Source organism: Pteropus medius, unplaced genomic scaffold, assembly GCF_902729225.1.
Source record: "Pteropus medius unplaced genomic scaffold, Ma_sr-lr_union100, whole genome shotgun sequence".
NCBI classification, from domain to species: domain Eukaryota; kingdom Metazoa; phylum Chordata; class Mammalia; order Chiroptera; family Pteropodidae; genus Pteropus; species Pteropus medius.
The window spans coordinates 15613958-15639728 of NW_024355205.1; the positions used below are offsets into that span (position 1 = coordinate 15613958).

The 25771-nt window shown below is 37.9% G+C and overlaps 1 protein-coding gene across 3 annotated transcripts; it reads left to right on the forward strand.

The window, feature by feature from the left end:
• The first annotated feature begins 12280 nt into the window (after nt 1-12280).
• CCNL1 (cyclin L1) lies at nt 12281-25236 on the forward strand. 3 transcript variants are annotated; one of them, XM_039858062.1, is made up of 11 exons: nt 12281-13000; nt 13274-13348; nt 13834-13943; nt 19638-19758; nt 20853-20917; nt 22638-22737; nt 22834-22938; nt 23036-23177; nt 23415-23526; nt 23636-23734; nt 24433-25236. In XM_039858062.1, exons 1-11 carry the CDS (start codon nt 12698-12700, stop codon nt 24779-24781), a joined length of 1581 nt encoding a protein of 526 aa, XP_039713996.1. In that variant the 5' UTR covers nt 12281-12697; the 3' UTR covers nt 24782-25236. The 3 variants fall into 3 exon arrangements, 2 of the variants coding, with proteins under 2 accessions (XP_039713996.1, XP_039713997.1); XR_005651785.1 differs by lacking the exons at nt 23036-23177; nt 23415-23526; nt 23636-23734; nt 24433-25236 and adding an exon at nt 21156-21169 and having other exon boundaries at nt 12540-13000; nt 22834-22929; XM_039858063.1 differs by lacking the exons at nt 22638-22737; nt 22834-22938; nt 23036-23177; ... (1 more) ...; nt 23636-23734; nt 24433-25236 and adding an exon at nt 21156-22637 and having other exon boundaries at nt 12541-13000.
• The last annotated feature ends 535 nt before the right edge of the window (nt 25237-25771 follow it).

Sequence of the window (25771 nt, forward strand, 5' to 3'; positions counted from 1 at the left end):
GTTATTAGAAGGTCTCAACGGATACTGAAATCAGAGTTGCTCAGAGAATGACAGTGTGAACCTGGAGATAAAAATCTTTTTTTAAAATAAAAAAAGAGAGTGGGGAGGACCCAGGAGTCCATAAATGACTGCACTGGGGAGGAGAATATAGTCTGACACTGGGAGGAGGGGTGCAGAAAAGGGGGAGAAACAGTCTGGAAGCGGCCAGAAGGAGAAAAGAGAACATCTATTCCCTAAACCCCCAACTCCCACTCACCCCCCTCCAGGCCCAGGGGCAACAGGAGGCCTGTGAACAGCCACGCTAGAGAGGGCTGCAAGGACAGTGTCCTGGAGAGAGCAGGGTTTCTGTGTTATCAGGGAGGTAAAGGGAGCATTTATAGATGGGACAGAATAAAAATAATTTGCTTGGAGTAACCAAGGTTAGCAATACCAAACATCAAAACATAATGTCCAAGTCACACTGACAACTACAAAATTATCTGTCATCATTGTGCTTTCTGAGGCAAACTATGCTTAATATCTAAACCTGTAACAAAGTCACAACAACTCTTCCTATTTTCCAAGCAGATCATGATGAACTTAATATTCTAGTGGAACATCTGCATACCCTGCTGTTAAAGACCTATGAGCTATGGCAGAGGATGGCGACCCGGAATCATCTCTGAAGTGGAACCAAGGAAATGTTGGGGGAGGGGAGGAGACCAGAGTCAAGAATGCCTCTCAAGGGCTTGTTTGGGGAGCGCATAGGGCTGATCGTGCCTATAAAGGAGACAGCAAAAGAGGACAGGGAGACATGAATGCTTCAGTAAGATATAAGTTAAATTTGAGATGTCTGTAAGCTAACAAGTTGGGATGTCTAGGAGCCATTGGAAAAAGGAGTACAGAACTCAGGAGAGCAGAGAGACTGGAAAGAGAGATTTTGGAGTCATCAAATAGGTATATGGAAGCTAAAGCAGGTAAGTGGGTGAAAATTCTCAGGAAGAATGTACAGAGCAGCCTTCTCAGTCTTGGGCCCCAGAGCTGATGTAATAGCTGCTCACCTGGCAGTGGCTAATCCATGCAAGCTACTAAAATGGGAGGTGCCATGCTGAGCCATATTGGATACTGGGGAAAAGGAAAAATCAGTAATACCGATACTGCCTGTGGTGTTACATAGCATCTCCCCAAAATTCACATCCACCTGGAACCTCAGAGTGTGACCTTACTTGGAAACAGGGTCTTTGAAGATGCAATTAATTAGGTTGAGAGCCTACTGGATTAGGGTGGGCCCTAAAGCCAATGACTGGTATTATTATAAGAAGAGGAGAGACACAGAGACACACAAAGAAGGTCATGTGAAGATGGAGGCAGAGACTGGAATGATGCAGCTACTAGCCAAGAAATGCCAAAGATGGCAGCCATCACGAGATGCTAGCAGAGAGGCATGGGGTTTCTCCCTGGGTGCCTCTAGCCTCCAGAATTGGCAGACAACACATTTCTGTTGTTTTTAGTCACCTAGTTCATGGTACTTAGTTACAGCAGCCCTAGAAAATAAATCCACTGGCTTTGTTTAAAATTTTGATATTTTATGGATTGTTTAGCATTAATTTTGATTTTTAAAAATACTGCATTAAAATATTTATCTTGATTACTGAGTTTTTTGGCACCTCCTTAAAATTTGCAGCTGAAGTAAGTGCCTCACTTGCTTTACCCTCATCCAGGAACTGGGGCATATTTTAACTACTTTCATTGGGATACTAACAGACAAGCTTCTGTTCAGTCAATTTGCAGAGACAGGTATATCTCAAGAGCAAAGAGTAAAAGCAAACAAGCAAGTATGAGGGATGATTTCATGTTCTCTCTCACTAAAGAAATACAGCCCATTTTTTGGAAGGGACACAGATATTGGCAAGCCTCGTTTAGAAACAGCAGGCACACTCTGATCATTCCATCTGCTTCCCTAAGAAAGAAAAATCATCACATGGTGATTTCAGTGTCCTTAGGCCCTATGTAGGAGATTTTATGTTATACTCACTTTGAGAAAATATCTCAAGGGAAAATGTTTTCAAGTTGAATATGAGTATGAAAGAGTTGAATATAGAGTAAGTGGAAGTTTGGGACATAGTTCCAAGTCTTTTGACACTCCTCTCGTGGAAGTCAAGGCGGGGTGTCTGTGGGCAAATTTCTTGAATCTGGGCAGCCTTATGACTCCTTTCACCAACATAGTACAGTGGACCAAACAGTGAGACTGGGTTATTAAAGGCAATGCAGTATCTGCTTATACAGAAGAACATTCTAGCTTGGAGCTCTGAGCTGCCACAGAAAAGTCTAACTACCATGAGACCACTAGCTGTACAGAAGCCAAGTGCAGGTGCTCCTGTCAGCCGCCTACTCTTTGACCAGCCCAGTACAAGGGATAAGACCTGAGACCTCAAGAAGGAAAGATCAAACATCCCTGCTGTGCCCAGTCTGAATTCCTGACCCACAGAACCTGTGAACATAATAAAATGGTTGTTTCAAGATGCTAAATTTGGGTCAATTGATTACAAAGCAGTAGAACTACAATAGACTATAAGGGTCAAAGAGCTATCAATATGAATGGATAGATTCATTATTCAAAAATAGTCCAATTATCTGCAGAATGGAAATTTACTATATAGTTTGAAACAGTTTTGCCAAATAACTTGAAGTAATCTTTGTGCATGTGTATTGTCCCACTGATATTTTCTATCATAGCTGCAGAGCAATGAAACATATTAAACCTGCTAACTAACCTTGCTAGTACTTTCTGTTCAAATTGCTTGTTAATAGTGAGAGTTACCATCTTTGTTGTAAGAAAGGATAGAGTTTGCCAAACTTGCTCTTTGAGCCTGTTTCAAATTTTAGCCCATGAATGCTGGTGTTATTAATAAGAACAAACCCTAGTCAGTTAGTATTAGTGTATTTTAGTGAATTCTAGTATTCATTTTAGACACTAATTCCTTACTAGACACTCAGAGTATGGAATTGGAAAAAGCATCAGAAACTCTGCCTCCTTGGAGGTTTATGTTAGGCAAGTGACACGCTGTGCTTTGTTTCCCAAATGTAGCAAGGATAACATCCGCTGGAAGAACTGGGAACAGGTGCCACTACATTGAGAAGCCTACGAGGTGGCCACATAGTCTGGAAACATTGATATATTTCGCAGATAGAATGTCTATTTCTTCGGGGGCAGCTAAAGCACCAGGTTTATTCTGTGAAAGGACCAAATCATCTAAGGAAATGCATCACAAAGGCATGTGCAGGGACTGATTGGAAATGATGTTTCTTGTGTTTTATAGAACCTGCAGCTGTGTTATTTTGAATTGAGTTTAACATCATCTAGAGCACCTGTTTATATGGATTATTTTTCTTCCCCTGTTTCTGATTTAAACAGTTCACTACACACTCCCTTTCTACTACTCCCTTTCTTATCTTCACTACACACACACACACACACACCTACGTTCACTAAGCAGCTATGGAAGTAGAAGGCAGCTTTTACTAGAAGAAATTTTTTATCTATCTATATGAACTTCCTCCTAACCTCCCCGCCCCCCAAATCCTTAAAACAAGAAAATAACCATTATAAAAATAAACCATAAAAATTTTTTTTATTTCCTATTATGGTTGTTTAAAGGAGAGATATTTAAAGGAAAGGAAGGAAAGGCTGGCTCAACTATCAAGAAAACAGGAAGTTAAAGAAAGCAAGGGGAGGAGATACAAGAGGGGAGAACTCAGGAAGGGAACAAAAATCATGGAAAGGGGAAAAAATAGTGAGGGAGAAAGGCAAGAAAAGGAGGCAATACATGCCCAGGGCTAACCCGTTCTGAAAACAGCCTTAGTCTAACTAGCCAGAGTATCGGCATGGTGAAAGCAGTGGCCTGAATTCCACCCGTCTTGGGTAAGTCACAGAAATGTCGGGGCCTATTTCATTATCCATAAAACTTAGACAAAAACCTTCGCCCTTTATAAATTTAAACTGTTTTATTTCTAATATATCTTGATTGTCATTTTGACTTTAAATAGCTGACAAAACAATTAAGCACTCCTCAAGGCTCCTTAACTGCTTTATATACCCAGCCTTTCAAGATGCCACTCCTGTGTAATTCGAAGAAAAACTACATTTCAACTAAATTAAAATTACATTAATTTCATCAAGCGAGACTAGATACTGCTTATCCCAGCCTCCATATACAAAGCTGCCATTTTACCGCTTTCTTCCAATTTATACACTAAGAGAACACATAAAAACAAGCAAAAGCTTCCAAATCTTAGTAATGACACATTTGCACTGTAATTTTAACAGAACTCCCAGCTTGGAAGGAAATGAACTAGGGTGAGGGTTGCCTGAGTTTTCACCCTTATTAGGAAATGGGAATAGTTTAAAGACAGGAAATTACAAAAGAGCTTTCCTTTACAAAAGAGGTTCATACAGGGCAGGAGCACGGCACCGCCCTATCCGGCTCTAAGAGATCCGAACTGAGCGGGAGGAGCCTACTACTGACCTCACAAGAGGCGGGCGCCACGGCGGCGCGGAGTTCGCAGACTGGCTTAATAAGAAGGCCGGCAAGTTAGATCCGGCAGCTGGCGGAGGGAGTCTCTCGACCGCAACAGGGCGCAGGAAGAGCGCACTGCGCGTGCGCGGAGTGGCCCTGTGCCTTGCAGTTCTTCTGGCTTGTGAGCGGCTCTTCCCGGCAGACCCCGCGGCCTGACATTTTCCAGGCTTCCTAGAAGTGACGTATATACTGCGCTCCTTCCTCTTGGCGTTTGTGAAATCATTTCGCCCCATGTACCCCACGGCAACCCAGCCAAGCCTTGCACGTGTTCGCTGGCAGAACTGAGCATGATTGCCTCCTTCCCCCGCCCACCCCTAACCCCCGGGTGGAGTCCCATGAGGTTTGGCGGAGGCAGCAGAGAGTACGCGCAGGTCACTTGTCTGACGGGGTGTGGGGTGCCAGGCTATCACAGAGTTCATAGAAAGGGGTAAAGGACTTCCCAACTGACCTGCCCGCTTCAGTCACTTGCCCCACGGTGGAGCCCTCCGGGAAACCTGCCTCTTAATCCGTGATGGCCCTTCAGCGGCTTGTGGCGACTGAGTTATCGCCAGAGCCCTTCCATAAAAATTGTAAATGCCATAACTATTTAATTAAATCACTTACATAAAACAGGAAGACTATCATGAGATTCCTTATGGGGAGGAGGGCAGAGTGAGCAAAGGGCAAAAGATATCGTGGCCTTCACGGTTAAAAATAGTTTTGAAACTATTGAAGGGGTAAAATAGAGCTTATCCAGTTTGCATTTTCCCTGCAGCCACCTATTTCTCCTTGAACTCGCTCAGCCCAGGGAGGACACCAGTGTCTACAGGTCGAAAACAGCTCAAAAGCACGATTCACCAAGCAGATACTAAAAAGGCACACCTCTAGATCCAGCTTTTCATGAACCTGCTATAGTCCCGCTAGGACTGTCTGAATGAATATAAGCGAATGAGTGAAAGTGTGTATACGACTGTTCCCCTTATGTATCGATTCTGAAAATTAAGTAACAATAGATATTCATAAATCTAAAGGCAAAACTTGTTTTCGAGACTCCAGTGATACATATAAAAAACACTGTACGCAATAAAGGAATTATGTATCAGCTGTAATTAGTTATTCTCAGGATGTAAGAGTTAGATAACTCTGAAATGTTTCCGGATTTGTGAATAGAAAACTTGTTCTGTGGTAGTTTTAAGGTGTGGCACATGAGTAATATCTGGTTGTGTAGCGTATCTGCTTGTGTCATTGTTACTGTGAGGAAACCTTTCCCTGAGACAAAACTAGAGTAGGTCTCTAGTGAGTTTAATGTCACAATGTACATAATTTAGAGAGAATTACCCTAGATTAAAGAGACACGACAACTCTGTGCAGGGAACTTAATGCAAGGCTCATTTATTTTTGTTTTATCATGTTCAAAATGGTTAATGTGTTCATCAGATTTCCAGTTATTTTCTGTTCCTGCTGAGAAAACTAGTTAAATGTGTAGGGAGCTTCAGAAAAGTTGATTCTTATTATTCCTAAAAGTTTATTCACTTAAGGTCTTGTATTGAATTTTTATTGGAAATAGAAAACAGTACTAAACAGGGTCAACCTCTTCCTTTGTCAAAATTAACTTTCAATCCTTAAGAGGAAAATTAAATCATTTTTTTAAATGTCATTTTCAATAACTTGCTTGGTCCTATTTTTAATTGCCTATCCTCCATCAGAGGAAAACAAAGAATTACAAAAATGAAACCACTAGGAAAGCTTGAGGAAGCTGATGTTCTTAATATTAGAGTTCTGATTTATAGCTCTTGATTTTCTTGTTGAGGTAATCACTGCTTTATACCCTCCAGAGCTCCTGGGAGCCTCCAGAAATGAGGACCTGTTTCTTAGCCCTTCATATTCTAGGCCCTGCCCACCTCTTGTAGCCTCATTAGTTTCTAGTGTACGCACACACATACAATCAACATAATATTCCTTGTCTAAATCTTTCAGTTAAGGTGGATTTAAGAGTAAATGAATAAAAAAGAAGTTATTTGTTCTTGAAACTGAAAATCCGAGGGATAGAATATAGGGTATGGCTATGTGCAGGACCATAAATGAGGTCCCTGGATTGGGTTTCTCTCTCTGGTCTCTGGTCTAAGCTTTTCTTCTCAGCTGGCTCCATTCTCAAGCTGGTTCTCTTCTCCAGTGTTAAGAGGGCGTCTGCAACTTTGGGCTTACCTCCTCCTCTCAGCAATTCCATAAAGAACAAGCTCTTCTCTCCACTCCTCTGGCCAGGGTTCCAGCAAAAGGCCTGGACTTGATTGCTAACCTGAGCCAGTCACTGGGAGGAAGTGAAGGGGGATGGGATAGGCTTATTTGTGAGCTCAGAAAGAGGTCAGCCCCTCCCAAACCACCTACACTGAGAATGGAGAAGTTGCTGGGCCCCAAGGGAAAACAGCAGCTTAGATACTGGGCAAGCTAAAACAACAGATGTCCACTATATTTCTCCACACACCCAGTGATCTCATACCTCCCTGCCCTGGCTCCTACCTCCCCTCTACCTACAATGCTCTTCCACACCACACTTAGTCTTCTGACAAATGCCTATGTAGCCTTTAAAACCCAGATCACCTATTACCTCCTTTCTGCCACCTTGTTTGTACGATTGTTCATAAAATTAACCCTGGGAACCATTTCTGAACCCTGTACATATTTCTATTAACAGACTGAGTTGGAAAAATTTTTAAAGCAATTAATTACAATTGTACAAGTAATATATGTTCATTATTTAAAAAAAACCGAAACCTCAAAGAGTAATGCCACTCAAAGAGTGGTCCATGGACTGGCAGCAAGCTCTGAACTGTTTGTTATAGGTCCTCAATGAAGTAAGTATAGAGGTTGAGAATAAAGTCTAGAAATTGTTATGGCAATGTGACATATAAGTTTTTGTCTGTTGAATCCAATAATAAGCAATTCAACCTTTCATTTTTTATGTATTTTAAAATTTCATTTTAGTAGCAATTCACATTTATTGGATTTTATTAAAGTATCATTTCACACCAGTTTAGATATATGTAGTGTGATCCTTTTTACATGAAATTAACTACATATATTATACAGGGATATATATATATATCTGGAAGGATAGACATGCTGTTACCTTTGGGGAAGGTAACGATATAATTTTGATAAAAGATTAGAGAATACAGAAAGGAGAGAATGGGGCTTTTCCTTTTTGTATAGTTCTCTATTGCAAAGCTTCTCAAATTTGTTGGTCAATTTCTGACATTAAATACAATGAAGAACGAATCCATCCACAGACTGACTTCACTGGATTATTTGCAATCAGCAAATATTGAGTATCTACCATTTGCAGCCTCCTCTTTGGACCTTAGTGTCCTCATATAAAAAAGACATTGGGATACATATTAACTTTAAGCTATCTCCCAAAGCAAACCTATGGATTTTGGTTTTATAGTTTAGTTTATTAAATTGGTACTGGCCTTAACTCTTGGTCACACATGCCCAATTTCTGGACACACTTCCAAAAACTGTCCCAGAGCCTATGTCCACATTCAGACAGCAAACCACTTCACTGTATTGCTTTTTTATGAGCCCCCATTTCCCTACCACGACTCTCCAGTCATAGCAATTCCAGTAGGGCTCTTGTTCTACAGCCCATGCCCATATAGAAGAGAGAGTGTGGACTATTTACCTAGCTCTTTGTAAGGACACAGAAAAGTGGAAACATGGCTGATCTGCTACAAAGTGTCCCAAAGAGAACAGGATAAATGAGGACCTGTAAGGGCTGTGGTGATAGGACAGACACTTGAGGATGGAACTGGTTCCTGGACAGAAAGGAAAAGGCAAGATCAGGCTGCCTATACAACGCACTAGGAGAAAAACAAGCAATTTAGTGCACAAGTTTTGATTAAGTATCTACCGTTTACACAGTGTCGACTAAGTTCTGTGAATGCAAAATTAACACAATATGGTACTATTTTTAAAAAGTCAAGACATACACCCAAGTGATTAACAATGCATGAAGTATGGAATCATGTGTCAAAAGGCATACTAGAGGATATAAATACTATGAGAGAATCCGAAGAAAGGAAAAACTGATGAAAGCTGGATCAGGTAGGGAAGGCTTCTGATAAGTAGAACATCTGGATCTCAAAAAAAAATTGGTAGGATTTGATTAGCAGAGAGGAGTAAAAATATTGCAGGCTTGAGAAATAAAATAAAGAAAAGTATGAAATCAGGAAGGTAAATGACATGTTTGTTAGTGAGGAAACAGGTCCTGCTGGTCTTGGTTCAGGCAGACATGGTGGGGGGAATGAGGTCAGGTGGTAATGCAATAAGGGAATGAATGACAAGATTAGATTGTGGAACACCTCAATTACCAAAAGGTGTTTGATCTGTTTTATTTCCAGAGTCTTTATTTGAGAAAGTGGGGTAAAGAAACTGATATTTCAAGATTTACAGATTTCCCAAGATGAAGGAGGGATGGGAGGGAATGGAGGCAAGACCATTTAGAAAGCTATGGTGCAGGCAATGAGGTAACAGCAGACATGATAGAATAGACAATACTGGCAGATTCAAGAACAATTTCCTTCCTTGAGGAAACAACGAAACTGGGTGACTAAAGAGGTAAGAACCAAAGATGAGTCTGAGGTTCAAGATGTCAGAAAATTTTAGACCTGTAAGGGGTCCAGTCAGATTCCCTAACGTTAAGAAATGATGAAACTGGTTGTTTAAAGTTTCAGAACTATTTCTCTGCAGAGCTAGCAGCAGAATGCCTAAGGCAGTATTACTATGAGACTTTCCTAGCATTTTATGCCTAAGTGTTAATTACATATAAATCATTTCGGATGACTATTTTTAATGATGAGAGCAACCAGACCGGAATTATGATGTCATAATCACAAGACTGAATGAAAAAGTCATGTATCTATTTGAATAGTTTATGTGTTAATCACATACTATGATTTCTGCTGTAAACAGAAACTTGATTAGCAACTTACCAAGGTTATAAATTCCCCGATGACATTAACAATGATGACTTATCCCTTCTCTACCTGCTTTTTGCATTTATTGGTCACTTTAACATTTGTCTTTGTGTGTACCAGTCTCTTTATCAAAAGTGTATGTCATTCTAGGTAGAGACTTACACTTCATTTACCATTAGCAGAAATTAAAGTGTTGAGCTATTACATTTTGATAGGCTACTAATGAATAAACGATTGCTGAAGAAATTAATGTAATTATACCAGTTGTAAGTTTAGGATTAAAGAAACTGAAAGTTGAAATAACAATGAAAAACATGATCCCCAGAAAGACTGCAGAGATGAATGGAATGAGAACCAATTTAAGCATCAAGAATATGATTCTTCAGTAGTTCCAGCAAGGCCACTAATAATTCTCTTTGTCTTTTCAGTCATCATCTGAAGCCTGCAGGTCTTGAAACAATAAAAACACTTTACTCTAGTCATGACCTATTTCCTTTTAGATCTGGGTGAACTCAGGGCTTACTAGCAGGACCTCTGTTTGTTGAGAAAGAATATACAAAATATATTACAAACTTACCATTCTGTTTGTTAAGAAAGAATATACAAAATATATTACAGTCTTACCATTCTATTTTTTTCTTAGAGTGACAAAGAACTCAATCACTTACGTTCCTAATGGAACAGTCTCACTTGCCTGAACTCATTTCTAATGCTTTTATACAATTAAAACATACGCTTCACTCTTCCTAATTCTGTTGATGTTGGGTATATCAACATTATTTAGTCTTTCCCCCATTTTAATGTTGATGTTAGGTACATGGAAAAATAACTTAGAAAAGTAATCTAACAACTCTTCCAAACCAGTTTGATGAATTAATGCTAAGCAAGTAAAATGTTGGCTCACCTCCTCCATCACTTTTGTTGAAGCTGAAAGGAGAAATAGTGAAAATAGTTGTATCTATGGGATATAATTTGGGGTACAGTCAGAAGGGAGTAGAAAATGGACACAAAGTTGTGGGATAGCCTGGGTGGTTCTGCTCTTCTGGAAATAACTGCCAGATTAGAGGTGGGGAGCAGGGAGGTTCACCAGCAAAAAATATCAGGAATGGAGCAAGTACCCCTTTTCCCTTCCAGAACGTCTCCCTCTTAGGCTTGTGAACTTTTTTGAATTAATCATAGATATAACAAGGTAAAAATTTATTATAAAATATATCAAGATATCACCAAGTCAGTTTATTGGAGAGGCATGGTCGAGGACCCTCTAAAGAGGAGAAAATTTTCCATTAAAATCATCTTAAAAATAAGTTAAATTACTCTCAAGTCATTACTCATATAGGTGATTTCATTTAAGCTCAATGTTTCAATGAAGCATATTTACAATTAATTTTACTTATTTTATAATTGAACTCACAAGAAGTTGCAAAAAATAGCACCGAATTCCTGTGTACCATTCACCCAATTTTCCCCAATAATATTATCTTACACAACCGGAGGTTATCAGAACCAAGAAAAAAGCATAATAATAATTAGTTTTCTAAAGATTTCAAAATTTGCTATAGTATTTAAAATCGTTCCTGAATATTGGGGAGGTGAGTTTGCCTGGAAGCAGCCTAGTCAGAAAGGTGAAGGTGACATGCAGAAAGTTTAGGTGCTTTAGCCAGTATCAGATTTACACTTTCTTGAAGTAATGTTTCTCAACCCTGACTGAACACTGGAATCACTGGAGGATGGGCAATATCACCGGCTGGGCCTGGCCCATCCCCAACAAATTCTATCAATCTCTTTAGGTAAGGCTCAGGCATCAGTGTATTTTAAAAGCTCCTCAGAAGATCCTAATGAGCAGCCAGGGTTCAGAACTACTGATGTCAGTCTTTAAGACATAAGGTGTATTTAATACCCTTTTTTAAATGAAGTTTTGAATGTTTTGCCTTAGTGACATCATTGACAAATTGAAATGTATTCAAACTCCCTTTGCTCTATAGATCCAAGTTTCAATGCACTTTTCATAATTAAAAAGATTAGGCCTTAAAACAGAGCTGTCATAGAAAGGTAATGGGGCTTCTTATCCCTACGTCTTAGCAGTTCAAGCGTGGGATAAAAAGATGGTTAGAGTAAACCAAGACCAACTCCCTTCCTTCCAACCCCAGACTCTAGTACTCTGGCTCAGTATTTTTTTTTTTTTTTTAATTCTAATTTGAGAAAAATTTGAGAATTGTTCGCTACCCAATATCCGAAAGGAAAAAACTATGAGATTCATTTCTCCCTTCTGTTTAATTGCCATAACCACGAACGAATACGTAGACTCTGGGAATAATCAGATTACCTCTGTAAGGATTTTAACCTAAGACTATTTTCGGAAACTAAGGATTTTCCAGATTACTGAGAGCTGCGGCGCTGTCACTGGCTCGGCCTGAGTTTCGCAACTGAAGCTGTGAAAAAGCCGCCCTCCAGGTTATTAAGTCTTTGCCCTACTTCATACCACGCGCTTATCGGCGCGTTTTGGGAACCGATATGGTTCACATTCCTGTTTTCTAAAAATACTTTAAAGCAGTCCTCTCCAGATTCCTTAAGGATCACTTTAAATTTCAAGTTCGTTTGTACAGGACATCAGCGTTACCCTTTTACACCCGTCAAAGAGGGCGAAAGACGGCCCTACGCTTCCTTCTGTATACAAAGAACTTGCGCCGGCGCAAAAGCGAAAAGTTAGGAGAGGGCGAGAGATGGGATCAAGGGAACCCATGTTCTAGACAAATTATCAAAACCGCGCAGGAGTTACAGTAAATTTTACCAACTCTAACTTGGGGATAAAGTAACTTGTAAAACTCCCTTCTTAGTTTTGTGGCTAAAAATATTACGAACGAGCAGCTTGCATCTGTTTTAGCTAAAAAGTCTGCCGCCTTGACCGCTCGGGGGCCCCAGCATACAGGTCACCTAGGTCACCGAAGGACCCACAAGCCAACCACAGGTCCTGGGAAGGCACAGGCGGAGGGGCCGCGGGCGGAGGCGAGGCCTGCAGGGACTAGTTGGCGCGCGCCGGCTGGACGTGTTGACGTCAGAGCGGAAGCGCACGCTGCGTGAAGCGGTCCAGGACCCGGCGGTCACAGGAATATCCGTCGCGCCGAGGACGCTGGTTAGTTTCGCTCCGGGTTCCGGCTGCGTTGGGCGTGCGTGCAGCTCGCTGAGACTATGGCGTCCGGGCCTCACCCGACAGCGACCGCTGCAGCCACCGCTTCCTCGGCTGCCCCGAGTGCGGGCGGTTCCAGCTCCGGGACGACAACCACGACGACGACCACGACGGGAGGGATTCTGATCGGAGACCGCCTCTACTCGGAAGTTTCGCTCACCATCGACCACTCACTGATTCCGGAGGAACGGCTCTCGCCCACCCCGTCCATGCAGGACGGTCTCGACCTGCCCAGCGAGACGGACTTGCGCATCCTGGGCTGCGAGCTCATCCAGGCCGCCGGCATTCTCCTCCGGCTGCCGCAGGTCAGTGTTCCGGGCTGGCTAGGCGCATCTCCTCTCCGATGTATCACGGTGCCGCCGTGTCCTGGCAGGGCAGGGATGGCACTCTGGGGCTTTCCAGCCGCGGGTCCCCGCCGGAGCCCGGGCGTGCCGTGGGCGGGGGAGCCGGGAGGCAAAGCTTTCTTGCTGTAAGTAGTGGGGCGGGGGAGGGGGAGCGAGCGGCGGCACAAAATGGCGGCGGCTCTTGGTGCGGGCCCGCCTGACCCCTGGGCTTCCGTTCTTCTTTCTCATCTGCAGGTGGCGATGGCAACGGGGCAGGTGTTGTTTCATCGTTTTTTCTACTCCAAGTCTTTCGTCAAACACAGTTTCGAGGTAAGCAAGGCGGAGGTGGGTGGAAGAGGATTTCTTCATCCGGAAATGGGAAGTAGGGGGGTAGTGTCAGCAGCCAAATACCCAGAAAGGGAGTGGTTAGTTTAGGACTTTGTACCCAGATCTCACCTACTGGAAAGTAGAGACTTTGAGATGTTTTAAAAACTAGAATATGGATCCTGAGCCCAGGTTCCCTGTTATCAATAATTAGAATTTTCAACCAAAAGCAAAACTCCCATGAGACTGCGTTTGATTCTAGATTCAAAATTAACGAGATTAGGCAGTAAAAACAAATTGTATTAGCGTAGCTGGTAAGCTTATGGCTTGGAAATAGTAATTGTAATTTTATTTCATCAAAGATTGTCCCAATTGTGTTCTAAAGTTCCTTCATCAAATAAGTTTGTTAGATTTCGAGAGGGGCACTTTTTCTTAATTACTTAATAGTACCATAATCTAACAACTTCTTATTGAATCATTGGTTCTTTCAGATTGTTGCCATGGCTTGTATTAATCTTGCATCAAAAATCGAAGAAGCACCTAGAAGAATAAGGGATGTGATTAATGTATTTCACCACCTACGCCAGTTAAGAGGAAAAAGGTAAGATTGGCATTATTGAACCCAGCATCTCTTGCTGCTACTGTACTGTGCACCAATCATCAAATCAAAACATTCTTTCTTCTCAAGTTAAAACCCATGCAAAGGAAAATTAATTTAGGTGTTGAAATTCACATAGGAGCACACTGATACTTAATATGAAAAAAACCATAATTAACCAGCTATCTGTAGTTTGTAGAGGCAGTTGCATTTATGGACAATCCTAACAGTGCTGTGAAGCAGTCCTGTGGCTTAAGACTAAACAAGAAAGGGAATACATTTGGCTCATGTGTGAGTGTATTCTGTAAGTTGTTTTTCCCCTCCCCTCTCTGGAAGACTTGAAGGCTGGAAGTTTAAACACTGCAGTTCAAGTTAATGTTGCGGCAAAGTCTTGTGTAGATTGTTTTTTTTGCTTGAAGTCTCAGTTAATTCTTTATCAATCGAGGTTGGCTTTTGTTAGAATACTTCTCAACATTGAACTACGATATATCGCATAATACCGGATCTGAAAGGACTGCAGAATGATAAAGTTTGAAGTCAAAGGGATTAAACAGGTATTTGTTTTGGTTAGATATAGTCTAGTGATTGGGTTAGAAAAATAAGTCTTGATTGATTGGGTTGTATTTAGATAAGGCCCATTTATTCTATCTTGTAAGAAAATAAGAGACCAGAATAGTGGCTTATAGGTGTTGTGTGGCTACATCATCACACTTTATGTGAACTTGTGTGTTCATGTGAGACAAGTGTCAAAAATTTTAGTTGCAGGACTTCCTGTGTCTGCAGGTGACTTCTAGTACTTGTTGCAAATTAATCCTTGTTTTCATTTTTTATGAAATTGCGATGTTAGCCAAACTTGTTCTGAGTTTGAATGGAAGTTAGTTATAAAAGGATTTTAAGTTGTTTTGGGGATTGGATGTTCGTTAGTGTCAAATTAGTATCTTACATGAGTGGTCCTTATTGGCTGAGTCTAAGTTGACAGTAATAGAACTATTCAGAGACAAGCAAATAGTAGCCTAAAATGATAAAGTCTGAAACATTGCTACCTAGTTTTCACAGCATTTTTCAGTTTTCTTACTTTTCTTTTTCTGCCATCTTTTCTCATTCACCCTAACCATATCAAGGGATAGACTAATTTTTTATTTCATTTTAAAGTATCTTTTAGCTTCTTGGTGAGGAATGCCTGGAAATTGGGAAGATTTCAATTTGGTATTTAGTATGGTCTGAGCTAAAATTTGTATTTAGATATCTAGCCTGATTCTTCAGGGTGTTTAAAACAAAATGACACTAAATAAAAAGGCTCTATATGTAAGTCAAAGGGTTCTGTGTTTGTTTAAAAGCAATAGTTTTCTGTTATTTTTTGAACCATTGAGCCAACTGTTATCACTTAAAATGATTATCTGTACTTTGAAATTTTTCTGAGACTTAGAGTATTCTTCCTTGATGTCAGTGTAGGTCTTAACTATAAAAACCTTGGAATTTAAAACATCTCACCTGACTGTTGTGTCTGGTGTAACAGTGCGTGGTTTTTTGGTTTTTGTGTTTTTTTTTGAGTCAATACAGCGAGATTTTGTTTCAACCTTAGAATCCCGATTATAGCATGAAATTTTAAAGGAGTTAATTGCATGGAAGCTTTTTTTTAAAGCAGGATATAAAAGTGTTTCTATGCATATTACAAGTTTACTCAGACATGTAACTTGTATATGTTATTAACTTCAACTCTTTTTTCCCTTGCAACCGACTATACAGCGACCAGCTACATTTACCAAAGCCTGGGTGATGTGGAGTGGTACATAGAGATGAAGCTGTCGTCATGGCAACAGTGAGTGAAGTATCGAAAATCCCCAAGGAGAAGCCAGTGCTCTGAGAATAGGTCACTGGAATCGGGGACTAACAGGTTGGCCACTGGTGAACCATTTAGAAAAACTCCTGTTTCTTGTTATAAGCTTTTGTCTTTGCTGTCCAAGTTATTAGAAGTATAGCTTAATATTTTTTTGCACAGATTGTCATTAGAAAGTATTAGTATTAAACTTCAGTTAGGTGAAGGATATCAGTCTATCTTAATGATGTTATTTTAATGTAATTTTGCATAGCTTTAAATTGTAGTATGACCTTGAAAATTTACAAAGAGGGATCATTTTTGTAGCCTTGAGGTCATTGTTTTTCAGCCCTGGCTGCACATTAGAATCACCAGATGAGCTTTTAAAAAGTACCAATTCCCAAGTCACATCTTGGATTATTTGACTTACCCCCTACCCACCTTGATTATTTTTGTGGTCTAATAATTGTCTTTTAAAAATTCAGAATAAATGACTGAATTTAAAGGGAAGATTGCTTTTTTATTTTAATAGTTTCTAATTATAATTTACTTTTGAGATAGAGCATGTTCACAGCAAATTAAGGGTTTTCTGTAGTTTTAAAGATCCCACATTCATACTATAAATCTTGTCTAAAAGAAGACAATTAAATTTTCAAAGATTGGTGCAACCACTCTCATTGGTGCATATGGTGTGGTATTTTCAACATGTGTATAGATCATGGATGAGAAATTGGAAGGGTGTTAAGTGGACTTGTTATTTAGTCCATCCTCCCTCTGCTGTTTATTTTGGTGGTTCTAAAAGCAGTCTTCAGTTTGTTTAAACATTGCTAGAGAAAGAATGGTTTTTTTGACATAGGCATTACAAATTTCTGTGTATTGAGCAGCACCTACCTCCTTGTAAACTACTCATCTCATTTTAATATAGTTCCTTGAACTAGTTCCAGAATTTCTTGGTCCTTGTACTTCATGAGTGAAACCTAACCATGTTGGGATGGACCTCCTAATTCTAATTTCTTTTTATTCAAGTGTATTTCAGCCAAATTAATCATGCTAAAGGAAAAATAGCTACTCTAAAAGACCAGATAATAAACTTCCAATGACCAAAGCCCAAAATTTCCTATTAGGACTGAAATTTGAAAATAGTTCTTTTCATATAAATTACTTTGAAAAATATGAAAAATTTAAAAGCAGGGAAGGTAAAGTTTTAGGTTTGGTTGGTTGTTATTCCCCCCTCCTCACTCACTACTAACTAGATGGTTTCTCTTGAAGAGATTTAAAAATGACACCTCTTCAAACTTTTAAGGGAAAGGAAAGTTAACCTGATTGGGAAGGAAGAAATTCTAGCAAGCCTTAATTTAATTTAATGTGCTTGTTGCTACAGAAAATATTAATTGATACTTTGTTAATATAAGTAAAAAAAAAAAACAAAAACAGTTGCTTAGACAGTTTTCTTGAACCTTTTCTTGCTGATTTATTGGGACACATTTTTCAACTTCTGCTACAAAACCTGTAAGGTAGTTGTAAATTAATGTTTATTGAGCCTTCCTTGATTTGTGAGGTAAAACCAATTCTGAACAAAATGGAGGTGTTGGATTATACACCCACAAAGTTAACTTTGAAAATGGCAGATACTATTAGGGCTAAGCAAGAAGTTGAGTACATAGTGGAATTGCAGTAAATAATGGGTTTGGTTTCCTTAATTGGTTTGATGATACTGGGATTTTGACATAAAAAAAGAGGAAAGTAAAGATTGTGGCAAAAAAGATGGAAAGTAACAATTTGTTTAAGCAGAGTTAATGAATGATAAAGCCTGATCCGGCACCAGATAGTAGCCATAATTCAAACAAGTGTTTAGCTGGTGGATTGCAAGAAAAATGAATTTTTAACAGAATTTGAAGGCAATTCTTAAAGCAAGCTTAACAAGAGATACAAATGAATTTGTTTAACATATGGAGAGAAATGAGACAAAACTGCTATTGTAAAATTTTATTTTTGTATGGATTAATGGTGCAGTTTTACTGTCTGAATTGCAATGCATTGAGTTAAAGTAACGTGCAACTGTAACTCTGAAGGTAGTCTTATCTGCTAATGCCTATTGAAGGAGGGCCATTAGGTCATCAGTAAGAGTCTGAGATGGATTTAATTTCTTCTCAAATTTCCTGTTGTGATGAAATCTTGTGAAAAATGATAAACATTAAGATCTTCGAACTACATTCACATGTATACATTTATTGCTCTCGTTTGGTTTAAATTTGATTTTTTTTTTTCCCAAAGAGCAATTAACTTGTAGCCTATTATGATAAAAACAGATTCATTGTGATATTATGTTAGAAATCAGTCCCCTCCCCAGTTGGTGGCCTCATTCCGTATGCCTTTCATATCTGTAATAGTAATTGAACTGAGTGAAGGCCATTTTCAGCATTGTTAATTTAAGTAACAGCTATTTTCCATTTTGTCAGTTTTGCCAACTTTTGTATAATGTTATTTCATTTTTAAAAAAGATAGAATAATTTGAAATAGTCTAGTCCAGTCTTTGTAATTTTAAATCTGAAAAGAAAATAAATGATAGCTGATTTTTGCTCTATAACAGGTCACTACAGGAGTAGTTAATGCAGCTTATTTTTAGATTTTTTTTTTCTAATCTTCAAGTGGATGTATTTAAACAGATTTTTTATTTTAAAGTATGAGCTTACATTTTTCTGGATTTGGTATGCATAGTAAAATGAGCTGTGAGTTGGGGTAATACTCAGAATGACTATCTTTAAAAAATAGATGTTGTGTTTTGCCCAGGGCAGAAACTCTTGAATCTTCTATGCTGAAAGTGAAATGAGTATGGGAGAAATATTTAAATGTTCTACCTTTACATATACCATATATTCAGTATTTTAATAAAAATGAAAATTTTTTGTTGGTTGGATCTAAAATGTAATAAACGAAGGACATCGAGACACTTTATTATACGCGTTTAAATGAAAGTCCGAGTCCTGAGAAAAGCAAGCCTCTCAGTAAGAAACCAGTTTTGAATTTCAAGGCTTAAATAAGCCTTTTAATTGAATGTGCTATTTCTAAAGCATTGAACCACCAATTGATATATAGCCTTCTGCATCATAAGTTTGGAAGCTATCGAAATTTCATCTGGCACAGAGACCTAGAGTATTGCTGTGTTACCATCATTATGGTCTTCCCTTCTGCATTGCATGCTGATGATACTGCCTAATAACTACAACTCTGACTGAACTTAATCATGGTTTTTATTGATCACTTGGAGTTTTGAGGCTGATTTTCATAATTTTTTTGGTAATTGATCTAAATCTTTAGTTTTCAGATTTTCTACAACAGATTCTTGGAATAATTTGTTTAAACAAATGGCCCATTTGGGAGGAATCTGTATTACCTACCATTTTCTCACCTAATTTTATTTTTGGCCATGAACAAGTCAAGAGTTAGTGTTTTATAAAATGAGTGAAATCACTGTAATCTTATGAGGTTCTTATAGTATTTCCAAGAGCACATTAGTTTTGTCATTTTAAAGGGTCAGTGGAGACTAATGGGGTTTGTGATAACAAATCAAGTTATTGCTTAAGTTAATCAACATATATATATCCAAAATATAATCTATATGAAAATAATGATAAATCCAAGATAATTAGAGTAAGTTGTTTTCATTACAAAGTCGAGTTAGTTTCTGTAGGAGCTTAGTCTAGAAAGTACATACTTAGCATAACTTGGACAGCACAAGATTAATGCTTTAACTTGTTTGCAGGAGTTTAAAAAGCTGGTTTCTGTTGCCAATAGTTGGTTGGAAGGGAAAACGGAGATGCCACAAATAAAATTTTTTGGATGTGCAAAACAGTTTTGATTTTATTTCTTACAAACTATAGGACTCCAAGCCCCCTGATCCTTGATCAGAACTACATTAACACCAAAAACCAAGTTATCAAGGCAGAGAGGAGGGTGCTAAAGGAGTTGGGATTTTGTGTTCATGTCAAGCATCCCCATAAGGTGAGTCGTAGAGTACAGAAATTACTTTCGTAAGTATTAGGGCTTTTCTTAAATTTTTATTTTACGCGAATTTATTACGTTTATATTTAAGAGTTAACTTTGGTGTTTAAAAGTATCCTTTTGGATATTGAAGTTTCTCAGAAAAATGGGAGTCAAGAACACTTGGAATTCAAATCTTCACTTTGTCGTGTGGACATAGATAAGTTCTACTTGCTTCTGTGGTTAACCCAGTTTCTCTACCTAGAAATGGAGATTATGAATTAACACACTCCAAGGAATAAATAATATATATGTACAAAAGTACCTGGCATGCTACTTGTTGCATAGTAAAATGTACAAAGAATGGTGGCTGCTCACTGTTACATTTGAATGTTCAAAGGTTTCTCGTGCAGCTCTTGGTTTTGTGTGGGACCAACATAAGTAAATAGCAAAATAGCTAAGAGAACAGGTGCTCTGAGGGTAGGACTATGTGTGGTACCAAAACGTTTCTGCCATTAGCTGTGAGACCTTGGTGGATTCTTCTTAGATATCACATCTTTAAAATAAAATGGGAACGTTGATAACACAGATCCAGAAAGATCTCACCTGAACTGAAGTAAAGCTATTTATATATAGTCTTTAATTATATTTAGTGTGATAAGCTTTAATGTAGAAATATTTAGTGTTTCATTACTTACGGTAATACTTCCAATATGTATCATACTTTGTAACTTTAAAACTATAACCATCTTTAGGGCTTTGGCACATACATAATTATACCTTGGAAATTAAATGCTATAGTCTAGCTTTAACTTGTTTGCAGGATGCAGTGCCCACCACATAGTAAAGTTTACATGAAAAATTGGGTATTTTTAATTGAATTAACTCAGTTTTTTTTTTTTCCTGTGCAACTTTGGAACATATTTCTAAACATAATTTTCGTTATATAGTAATATAACCCACGTTGATTTGGGTACATTTTAGGTTGATCTGATTATCCATGCCGTTTATAGAAGGATTAAAACTTGCACCTAACATTTTCAGTTACTTATATTCATTGACTCTGAAAGAACCAACGATATGCTAAACTGAGTTTTTTTTCCCTTGTCCTTTAGATCATTGTTATGTATTTACAAGTCTTAGAATGTGAACGTAATCAAACCCTGGTTCAAACTGCCTGGTAAGTTGCTTTTCTTACATTTCTTTCCTAGCCAGGAAAACAGAAGCAGAAATAAAGTAAGTTTCATTTCCCTTTTCCAAAATAATGAGATAGTTTCTTTTGGTGCTTTTTAGTTTTTTGTTTTTTAATCGAAAGGTAAATAATGCTTATTTCTGCTTCCTGTTTTCTTGGCTTGACTAATTGCTTTTAATGGAGAACTCAGTTTAACTTTGTTCTTTTTTCTACTCTTTAATTAAAGGGTAGTCCATGATGGTAAGTCATAGAACTCTGCCCTCTGCACTTCAGCCCATGACCACAGGATGGCCTGATTGGCTGCCCTGCTCTCCAGCCAATCCAGTGCAAGCTCTCATCCGAGATTCACTGAAGTGGTGGTCCATATCCATCTGGCAGCATCTTCTAGTTCTGTCGGGGTGTCAAAAGGATTTGTATATTTGCTTCTAGAAGTAACTATTCAACATGCCTATGTATTTAATGTATACCTGTACTATCAAAATGAATAGTTCATTTTTGATAGATTTGTTGTCCAACTATTATGAATTAAATAATTTTTTTGTTAGGAGTTTGACTAGATTTCTATTTTTAGTACGTATAGCATGAATTCTACCAAAGGAAACTAAAACTTGCAGCAAAAATGGGCACCAATCCCATGTTGGATAAATTTATAGTGCTGGGCCAATGCAGGCAATAACATTAGAATTAAGAAGTACTTCATTTTTAAGAAATATTAACTTAATCACTTTAGAACTTGGACTTTAGAGATACAGATGTATGATTTGGAGTGCTGGCTTATTTAAAGGTAAAACAGTTGTGGTCCAGCCACAACTACTGTCTTAAGACTGTTGATGTGCAGGACTTAAGTGACATAATTTTTGTTCTGGACTTAATGACTGCCATGCTTCTTTTGGACTCAGTAAATATTAGTAATATTAGGAAAGTCTCATTGTTTTTATAAAATGTATGAGATTTAAAATATATGTTCTATAAGACAGATTTTATAGCAGTTATCGTGAGTAAAGATTATTAAGTAGTTTTTTAGTTTAACCTTGTAAACAATTTGTAAAATTTTTTCAGTTCTTCAGGAATGTTGTGGGGAGGGTTCACTAATAAGTCCAGCAGTTTATTAACTGACGTAGTTTATTGCTTTTATTTGTACTTAGTTGCAAAAAAGAAAAAAGGTATATAAACAAGGCTGTTGTATATATTTATTGTTCACTTCTCTGCCTAGATTTTCTGAAGTAGCTTAATTTTCTTAATATAAGTATAACTTGGTGAGTACGTAACCTTTTTACCCCTGTCACAGTACTTTGAGTTTTTGAAAGAACTTGGTTGACACTGCTTTTCATTGTGGATAAAGGAGAGATGGTCAATAATTAATGGCTTGAAGTATTGTTGGAGTGGTTTATCATTTCTGAAATTAGTCAGAATTGACTTTCAAAGCATTACTTTTCAGAGAAAATTGTTTAAAAAACTTAAGTTCTATTTGTAGTGATATAAAATTATTTTAAAGGATTTTGGTCATACATAAAAAAGCCGAATTGTCCTTGTGTTAAAATTATCTTTTACTGGTTTTCGAGTTAAGAATTGTTACATGCTAGAAATATGAGGATATGAATATAAATATGAGGAGAAAAAAGAATAAAGTGGATTGAGTCTCCAATTTTATGTAAGCCTCAGAACAGGTTTGTTTATGTACAGAGCTTATGGTTGAAATATTTTTCAGGAACTATATGAATGACAGTCTTCGAACCAACGTATTTGTTCGATTTCAACCAGAGACTATAGCATGTGCTTGCATCTACCTTGCAGCTAGAGCTCTTCAGGTAGGTATATATAGCTTGTTTAATCTTGTAGGATAAGTCAGTCCTCCTAATAAAAACTGAAAATTTCATCTAAATCATTGTGTTTTTATGGTTTAGATTCCATTGCCAACTCGTCCCCATTGGTTTCTTCTTTTTGGTACAACGGAAGAGGAGATCCAGGAAATCTGCATAGAAACACTTAGGCTTTATACCAGAAAAAAGGTAATTTTGTTTATTCATGTTCTTGCTGTTACTTTTTCAATGCTAACATTCTAAAATGCTCTGAATGAGAGATAATAACTTCATTTTCCTCCAACAGCCAAACTATGAATTATTGGAAAAAGAAGTAGAGAAAAGAAAAGTAGCCCTACAAGAAGCCAAATTAAAAGCAAAGGGATTGAATCCTGATGGAACTCCAGCCCTTTCAACCCTTGGTGGATTTTCTCCAGCCTCTAAACCATGTAAGATTTATTCAGAATTGAAATGACCTGGGCACTGAAAGTGTGTGGTTATGAGAAAGCTTTAGCATTTAACAGTTGTGTAGAAACAGTGATGTTAAAATGACACTGTTACTGTTTTGATAACCAACTAAAGACTTGAAAGCATGATACTTTGAGTTATATTTAGAAACAGCTTTTTGACCATGTTAACCCAGTGGTTGGCATGTCTTTATGATGGTTTTTTTTTTTTATTTTAAGCTTCACCAAGAGAAGTAAAAGCTGAAGAGAAGTCACCAATCTCTGTTAATGTGAAGACGATTAAAAAAGAACCCGAGGACAGACAACAGGCTTCCAAAAGCCCTTATAATGGGTGAGTATACTTGAGTTAGAAAACTGGCCTGATAAATCATCTTTTGTGTGTTTAACTTATAGCATACTAAGTATGTAACTAAAATATTGTGGTTTTTTTTTTTTTTAAGTGTAAGAAAAGACAGCAAGAGAAGTAGAAATAGCAGAAGTGCAAGTCGATCAAGGTCAAGAACACGATCACATTCTAGATCACATACTCCAAGAAGACAGTAAGTAAATACTCTTTTAGGGAAAACATGGAGAATTTAAAAGTTACTGCTTTAAAAGAAATCTGAATGTAGATTGTTTTTAAAGTTGGGCTAGATTAGGCTTACGTGAGGTAGATTATGAGAAATGAGTTTGGAAATATTCTTTCTCTGTGTGTATGTGGCTTTCGTTTTGTGGTGGTGTATCTTGATGGAATTCTATTCCGTTTTTGCCCATGTTTTTTGGAGAAGTGTAGGGGCTGGCTAAAGTGCTATCAAGGTATATAATAATTCTGTTTATAATGTGAAAACATTGTCTTTCTGTCCAATTTCAGTTAGAAAACATGAATATCTTATTAACCACTTCTTAATAACAAGTAAGTCGACCATAGCCAAAGAACCTTCTCTAATTTGTAATTAGATTGCTAGCTCTTTGTGGCTCTTTTGGGCATATGGGAGATACTCACTAATAACCATAGCTATATAGAACATTCTGTAGAAATTGTGTATTACTCCCCTCGGAATATAGACATGGTGGATTTAAGATTTGTCTAATACATGCTGGATGGGAGGTGATGAGGTGGGGAGAGAAATTTAATAAAAGTCTTCAGTCTGACTTGTTACAGGTCTGATAATTTCGTTTTGAGCTTGTTATGAGCACCACCAAAATAGTCTGTTCTCTTTAGAAACCGAATCTAAACTTCAAATTTTTATTATCTAAGTTATAATAATAGGCGGAGTAGATCTGGAACATACAGCTCAAGATCAAGAAGCAGATCCCGCAGTCACAGTGAAAGCCCAAGACGACATCACAATCATGGTTCTCCTCACCTGAAGGCCAAGCATACCAGAGAAGATTTAAAAAGTTCAAATAGACATGGTCACAAAAGGAAGAAATCTCGTTCTCGATCTCAGAGCAAGTCTCGGGATCACTCAGATGCTGCCAAGAAACACAGGCATGAACGGGGACATCATAGGGACAGGCGTGAAAGATCTCGCTCCTTTGAGAGGTCCCATAAAGGCAAGCACCATGGTGGCAGTCGCTCGGGACATGGCAGGCACAGGCGCTGACTTTTCTTCCATTGAGCCTGCATCAGTTCCTGGTTTTGGCTATCTACAGTGTGATGTATGGACTCATAATCAAAACATTAAAAGCAAACGGATTAGGATTTGATTTCTTAAAACCCTCTAGGTCTCTAGAAACACTGAGGACATTTTCTGTTGAAAACGAACTGTGTTAATTTTTTTTTTTTTTTTTGCACATTAAAATGCCCTAGCAGTATCTAATTGAAAACCATGGTCAGGTTCAATTGTACTTATTATAGTTGTGTATTGTTTATTGCTATAAGAACTGGAGTGTGAATTCTGTAAAAATGTACCTTATTTTTATACAGATAAAATTGCAGACACTGTTCTATTTAAGTGGTTATTTGTTTAAATGATGGTGAATACTTTCTTAACACTGGTTTGTCTGCATGTGTAAAGATTTTTACAAGGAAATAAAATACAAATCTTGTTTTTCTAAACTGCTTCAAATATTTTATTTAAATAAATTATTAAAAAGCAAAATTTTAGTAGTAAAAGTGGCTGTACTGATTTTCTGACAAAACTATTCTTTCCTCCATTAGCTATACGTTGGGAGCTGTTTTAAAAGTCTTCACTATATATGAAAAAAGCAAATGGGAGTGTTCCGACAGTGTATTATTATCTTGTAGCATTAAACCAGTCTTCTAGTTGAAACCTGATTTGCATATAAGTAGTACCATAAGTTTAAAGTCAGTTTTTTTCTAAAGTGAACTGTCCTCTTGAACAAAGTTTTAACCATAAATCAGGCCCCACTATTGAACTTTTAAAGTTTTTCTTCTAGTTAGATATTTAATGATGTTTATCTATGCTAGGAGAATGCACGATAAGGGGAAGCCCCTGATAAAATTTGACCACAAAAAGTTTTATTGAAAAAGCCATGTCATGTATCCAAATGAATTTTTAGAATAGTTATTTTCCCAGTATTTTGGAAGTAAATTTAGATATCTTAAAAGGCCATAAAAATTTCATTATATT